General features: G+C 47.2%; 1 protein-coding gene across 1 annotated transcript; it reads left to right on the forward strand.

Annotated features, from left to right (window-relative positions):
• The first annotated feature begins 874 nt into the window (after window positions 1-874).
• LOC123056891 (uncharacterized) lies at window positions 875-4,109 on the forward strand. The gene is made up of 3 exons (XM_044480125.1): window positions 875-1,260; window positions 2,476-2,543; window positions 3,920-4,109. The coding sequence occupies exons 1-3, from the start codon at window positions 875-877 to the stop codon at window positions 3,994-3,996; spliced, it is 531 nt and encodes a 176-aa protein (XP_044336060.1). The 3' UTR covers window positions 3,997-4,109.
• The last annotated feature ends 2,823 nt before the right edge of the window (window positions 4,110-6,932 follow it).

Raw genomic sequence — 6,932 nt, forward strand, 5'->3', positions numbered from 1 at the left:
GAAGATAGCGGCGGGTAAGGCATTCTTTATGCAAAGCAAACACATAAGCGTGAGTTACTTGTTACTTACCCGAATCCGGAGCTCTCCAGGAGCATTCGTAGATCTTCCCCGGAGTGTATCCGATGCTGCCGCATTCTACCGAGCCGAAGAGGGCAGCTCAACAGAGTCTGGTCTCAGTATACTGAGGCCGGACACCCCGTGCCCCTGAGCGACCAGCTGAAGCAACTTGTCGAGCTCCACAAGGCGGCCGAACAGGCCATGAAGGGCCTCATTGTTCGGCTGTGGCCTGGAGGGGCTCTGTGTGACGCCCGGATAGTTACGCCACAGTAACCCTCCGCTAATGATGCCACATCACCTCGAGTACTGTGGCTAATCTCGCATTAGTTCGAAACCGATTTGAATTCAATTTAAAAATCAGGCAAACAACAAAAGTTTTCAAAGACTAAAACTAAAATGTTTGGGTTGTGCCAAATAATGCATAGGTAATTATGTTGGTCAAACCACACCTTTATAAAATGTTTAAACACTCTAAAAGGAATAAAATAACAGCATTAATAATTATATAAATGCTTTTAAAATGACAAACAATTTCAAAACTATTTTATTTCAGTGCTAAGTTGTTTGTGGCTGTGGTATAAATTGTAACATCTATTTTGGGTGCCACTTTAGTATTTTTACAAAAACTAAAAATAAAAGAGAACAAAAAAGAAAGAAACAACAGGAAAATACAATACAAAAAAAAGAGAGAAAGGCCTCCCTGGCCAACTGGGCCAGACGGACCAACTGGCCGACCCACCTGAGTACAATACCAGCCCACTCCCACTTATCCCCTTCCCCTCGCTACAGGGACGATGGAGGGGTGTGGCAGCCATCCATGGCGCCAGGGACATGCGTGGCGGCCATCCCCGACCTCCCCGACGCCTATAAGCCACCCCCGCGTCACCGGTGCCCAACCCTAGTTTTGCTCGCCCCCATCTCCCTCTGCCTCCCTCCTCAGATCCCCCTCCTTCTTGATCTCCGCCATGGACGCGTCGTCGGCGTAGCCGTCGCCGATGGCCTCCTCGCTGCCAGAGACCACGCCAGGGGCACCGTCTTCATCGCCTACTTCGACTACATGGGCGAGATCGAGCCGGAAGCCACCGGGACACCCGCTGCTTCCCCGTCCTCAACCTCCATCCGTCTCGGTCGCCGCCGCCGTCGCCAACACCGGCCACCTCTGCTGCTCCTAAGCCACTCAACGGGCCTCCTTGTGCCTGCTCGGTGAGCACATCCTCTTCCCTCCCATTCTTGCGCCGTAGGCCACCGTCCCCGAGCTCGTCCGAGCTGCCGCGTACGCGTACGTGCGTGCGTGCTGTGGCTGCTTCTATGCACGCGCGCCGGCCTCGCCGTGGTCTAGTGCTACTTCGCCTGCTACTGCTCCAGCGCCGCCCCGTACGGCGCTCGCCGACCCACCACACGCGCGTCACCACGCCCGCACGCACCAGCCCTGCCCTTGATCGTGCCCGTAGTCGCCGCGACCGTGCCGCCTGCGCCCAACGCCCCTGGCATCTGCTGCTGCTCACGCCGCGGCATGCTGCTCGCCTGAGCTCCTGCGCCCGCCCACCACACGCACCGCACGCACCAGGCGCCCGTGCTGCTCGCTGCAGCTCTGCCTGCTGCTATGCTACACGGGTACAGTAACATTCAGTTACTGTAGCTAGTGCTAGCTTTTCTAATTTGACATTATCTGACCCTCTGTACAGCCTCTAAACAACGTCTAACCAGCGGTTAACATGGGTAAAAATAATATGAGTAGAAAGCATACATGACAAACTCCATTTTATCCCACTGGACCAAATCCTTTTGATGTATGGTTTAATTCCTACAAAAATCACAAATTCCAATGTTCTGTTAATAGAAAGCTGAAAACAGCTTTAATTTCATAGCTACTTTAGAGCTGTTAATGATCAATCAAATGGACTCTAACAGAGTTGAAAGTGCTACTATCTTATAGACTACAGAAAAATGCTGCATATTGATATAAGGCACAAAATCATAGGAGTTATAGATCAATAGTTGTAGTGTTTTGAAAACAGCCAAGTAATGTTTAAAACTGTCGAATTCTCAGACTTAGCAAAATTTCAGGGTTTTCCGAATATTGTTTTAATCTTCAAAAAAACATATAAAATAATCCGTAGCTCGGATGAAAAAGTTTTATACATGAAAGTTACTCAGAACGACGAGATGAATCCGGTTACACCCACCGTTCGTCCGCCACACACTCCTAGCATAGCGAACACACAACTTTTCCCCTCCGGTTCATCTGCCCGAAAACGCGAAACACCGGGAATACTTTCCCGGATGTTTCCCCCCTTCGCCGGTACCACCTAGTATCACGTTAGGTCACTCTAGACCGCGTATTGCCATGTTACGCTTTGTGATGCTTTGATTGCTCTGTTATTTATTGTGTTCCCCTCCGTTACTTCTTTCCGGTAGACCCCGAGACTGCCGGCGACCCCAGTTCGACTACGGTGTTGACGATCCCTCCTTGCCAGAGCAACCAGGCAAGCCCCCCCCCTTTGATCACCAGATATCGCCTATTCTTCTCTATACTGCTTGCATTAGAGTAGTGTAGCATGTTACTGTTCGGTTACTCCTATTTTGTTGCATAGCCTGTCATTGTTGCTACAGTCATTGATACCTTACCCGCAATCCTAAATGCTTAGTATAGGATGCTAGTTTGTCATCATTGGCCCTACATTCTTGTCAGTCTGCCTCGCTATACTATTGGGCCGTGATCACTCGGGAGGTGATCACGGGTATATACTTTACATACATACATACTATACAGTTGGTGACTAAAGTCGGGTCAGCTCGATGAGTACCCGCAAGTGATTCTGATGTGGGGGCTGAAAGGACAGGTGGCTCCATCCCGGTAGAGGTGGGCCTGGGTTCCCGACGGCCCTCGACTGTTACTTTGTGGCGGAGCGACAGGGCAGGTTGAGACCACCTAGGAGACAGGTGGGCCTGGCCTTGTTCGGCATTCGCGGATACTTAACACGCTTAACAAGATCTTGGTATTTGATCTGAGTCTAGCTACTGGCCTATACGCACTAACCATCTACGCGGGAGTAGTTATGGGTATCCCGGCGTCGTGGTATCAGCCGAAGCACTTCAGACGTCAGCGACGGAGCGGCGCGCGCCGGATTGGAACGTAAGCCTGCTCTTGTATTAAGGGGGCTAGTTCTGCTTCCGGCCGCCCTCGCAACGTGCAGGTGTGCTATGGGCGATGGGCCCAGACCCCTGTGCGCTTAGGTTTAGACCGGCGTGCTGGCCTCTCTGTTTTGCCTAGGTGGGGCTGTGACGTGTTGATCTTCCGAGGCCGGGCATGACCCAGGAAAGTGTGTCCGGCCAAATGGGATCGAGCGTGTTGGGCTATGTGGTGCACCCCTGCAGGGAAGTTAATCTATTCGAATAGCCGTGATCTTCGGTAACAGGACGACTTGGAGTTGTACCTTGACCTTATGACAACTAGAACCGGATACTTAATAAAACACACCCTTCCAAGTTCCACAGACAACCCGGTGATCGCTTTTCCACAGGGCAACGAGGGGAGGATCGCCGGGTAGGATTATGCTATGCGATGCTACTGGAGATGCTACTTGGAGATGCTACTTGGAGATGCTACTTGGAGGACTTCAGTCTACTCTCTTCTACATGCTGCAAGACGGAGGCTGCCCGAAGCGTAGTCTTCGATAGGATTAGCTATCCCCCTCTCATTCTGGCATTCTGCAGTTCAGTCCACTGATATGGCCTTTACACATATATTCTTCATGCATATGTAGTGTAGCTCCTTGCTTGCGAGTACTTTGGATGAGTACTCACGGTTGCTTTTCTCCCTCTTTTCCCCCTTTCCCTTCTACCTGGTTGTCGCAACCAGATGCTGGAGCCCTGGAGCCAGACGCCACCATCGACGACGATTCCTGCTACAATGGAGGTGCCTTCTACTACGTGTAGGCCGCTGACGACGACCAGGAGCAGTTAGGAGGATCCCAGGCAGGAGGCCTGCGCCTCTTTCGATCTGTATCCCAGTTTGTGCTAGCCTTCTTAAGGCAAACTTGTTTAACTTATGTCTGTACTCAGATATTGTTGCTTCCGCTGACTCGTCTATGATCGAGCACTTGTATTCGAGCCCTCGAGGCCCCTGGCTTGTATTATGATGCTTGTATGACTTATTTATGTTTTAGAGTTGTGTTGTGATATCTTCCCGTGAGTCCCTGATCTTGATCGTACACATTTGCATGCATGATTAGTGTACGATTGAATCAGGGGCGTCACAAGTTGGTATCAGAGCCAACTGCCTGTAGGAATCCCCCTTTCCAACTCCTTGGCCGAAGTCGAGTCTAGTCGTAGAAAAACTTTTACTAACATGGCTGTGTGGCCCATGGGCCCACGTCGCCATTGGGAGGTATTAGGATCTTTTATTCCTCGACCTTTACTCTGGGATTCTGAACCCTCTTCTATTCGGGTTAAACGATTTTTACTAAAAACTAACTTTAGGTTCTCGAAAATACTTTCTCCTGGAGAGCCCCTTCAGTCCAGATGGTCACCGACTGCACCAGAAGATTTCAGAGATACTCTTTGATATTCTCTCGAGACTTTGTGCCCATCACTTTTGCTATTCCCGACCACCGATAAATCCTTATGGATAACTACTTACACTTGCCATTCTTACGATCATTCCCCATTGTTCTTGTTATTAGAAGATACCCGAAGTTTTCTCTATTGTTCCGAGAATACTTCGTGCCTACTGCCTAGCAGTTCTTTGCCACATGAATACCCCTTCAAATAAATCGCCGCACTTGTCAAGTATCCGCTCATCCCCAGTTGTTCATGAGTTTCACAAAAGTCTTCAAAATACTATTCGATCTTCCGAAAATCCTCTGGAGCCTTTGGCTCTTGAAATTCTTGTTTGCTCGCATTATGGTTAATCCCATAAGTCTCGTAGTCTTAATGACATTCCTTGTAATTATCATTTTGAGTCTGTTGACTCAATATGTTTGCGAATGCACGCAATCATCATTGATCCTTATAAATTACTTCTCCGGCTAAGCTGCCATTCTTTTAACTGGAATTGGTTCTCGACCAATCCAATTGTCATTGATTGTACCCTAAGGCTATTCAACTTATCCATCCCTACTCAGAGCATTGCTTCTGATCCCTTGATTTGGAAATCATAATTCCTTTGCATTTGACAATTGAGTTAGTCAGTTGTTTCTATAATCTGATCTCCTTGCAATCTTCTTCCTCTAGTTGAGTACCGATGCTCACGTCAGATCCCTTGTGGACCACCAGATCCTTTGTTGGATTTTATCTGACAACGCCCTTCATATTCAATAACCTTGTGAGCCTTTCCTCTGATACATAATGCCTTTGGTAAATTGTATCCTCTGCTTTCTCAACCATGCTCTGCCTTTGAGCTTGAGTTAATTACTTCTAAAGATTTGGTATATGATTCTAAGATGCCCCAATGGGTTGAACCTATGCCTTCCTTAATAGGTGTGAACTCGAAAGTTTTCACGAGTCGTACTCTTCTGGTATTTTGCCAGATAAAATTTCAAAACTACAACTTCATTGAGCGCGAGAAGTGAATGAAAGGTTGTGCATTGGAGAAGTGGGAGTCGACCTTGAACTTTGCATTCATGCCCATGGACACAATGTACATCTTCTCATCGAAGTTTCTTTTAAAATCAATTATTCCCTTGGTATAAGTTCATCTTATATCTGAGATCTGGCCTTTTTGCAATCGTGGTTCTGACCATGTTCTCCTTTAAATATCATGTCCTGTGCAAGTTTAAGCACTTGTCTTCTATAGAGCAATACCCCAGTTCAACTTCTAGTTTGATCTGTCGTCGAGTATTACCACCTGGTATCTCGAGATTATCTTGGAACTGCATAATTTCTTATGAGTTCTTCATCAAGTACTACATACTCACCGATTACAATTTTTCATGGGCTCGGAGTTATTGAACACTCAAAGACACCGATAACTGAACCGAGTCCGCTCTACGGTTCAACAAGTCTTCAGTAAGCTTCTATAAGTACGAGTTTGTACCCGATCACGCCATTCCTAGCCTATTTGGCTATATCATTGACGTGACGATTCTAACGGTGCTACCTGGTCCTTATTCTCGGAGCACCAATTTTCGACGATGAACTAACCTTACGTCGATTTTTTTCCTCGTCATACCCTTTCACCTTAAACAACAAGCTTGAGTTCGAGTTTGTGTCGTAACTGTGGTTCCAATAACCTCTTGCTTCATCATTCCTTTGACTTGATGTCGTCGCTGATTGACTACATCTGCATGAAATCTCTCGACAATTGTGTCGTGATCACCATCAACCTTATGAGCTCTTCCAGGAATTCAATTGAATTCATGATGGGTAATACCATCCTTGCCCCTCGATGATTCCTGTTCTCATCGACCACTTTATTGCCTTCCGTTCAACACAACTTGTTCGCGTTTTGTGTAAACCTTGAGATCACTGCTACCCAGTAGTTGATCTTCCTTACCTCGGAAGTATTACCATCACTTTTTGTCAAGAATGTGGTGAGAATTTCACCACCTCTTAATAATTCTTGATATCTTAATACTTCTTGCCATCTTCGTTCATTCCTTGGTCCCCGTATTGTTTTCAACCGGAATACTGACAATGGAGCTATGACGTGTGAATTCAAAACTTCTAGAAACCCTATTGCTTTGAAGTGAATGGGCGATAGTTCATTCTAAGTCCTTCGCTAATTGAATCACCATTCTAACATTGGTCGTGCAACCCAACCCGTACTTCGGGCGCACCCTTCAACCAATGTTTAATTGTGTATGTTTTCCTTGAGCATACTTCCTTATATCAGTTGATCTGACAAATGTTATCTCCTTGTTCACTTAATGGTG

The sequence above is a fragment of the Triticum aestivum genome, chromosome 3A (genome assembly GCF_018294505.1).
Source record: "Triticum aestivum cultivar Chinese Spring chromosome 3A, IWGSC CS RefSeq v2.1, whole genome shotgun sequence".
Taxonomy (NCBI): Eukaryota; Viridiplantae; Streptophyta; class Magnoliopsida; order Poales; family Poaceae; genus Triticum; species Triticum aestivum.

Coding starts and splice junctions, on each gene's coding strand:
- LOC123056891 (XM_044480125.1), top strand. CDS start 875: ATGGCGCCAGGGACATGCGTGGCGGCCATCCCCGACCTCCCCGACGCC. Junction 1,261..2,475: donor GGCCTCCTTGTGCCTGCTCG/GTGAGCACATCC, acceptor TCTTTCCGGTAG/ACCCCGAGACTGCCGGCGAC. Junction 2,544..3,919: donor CTCCTTGCCAGAGCAACCAG/GCAAGCCCCCCC, acceptor TGTCGCAACCAG/ATGCTGGAGCCCTGGAGCCA.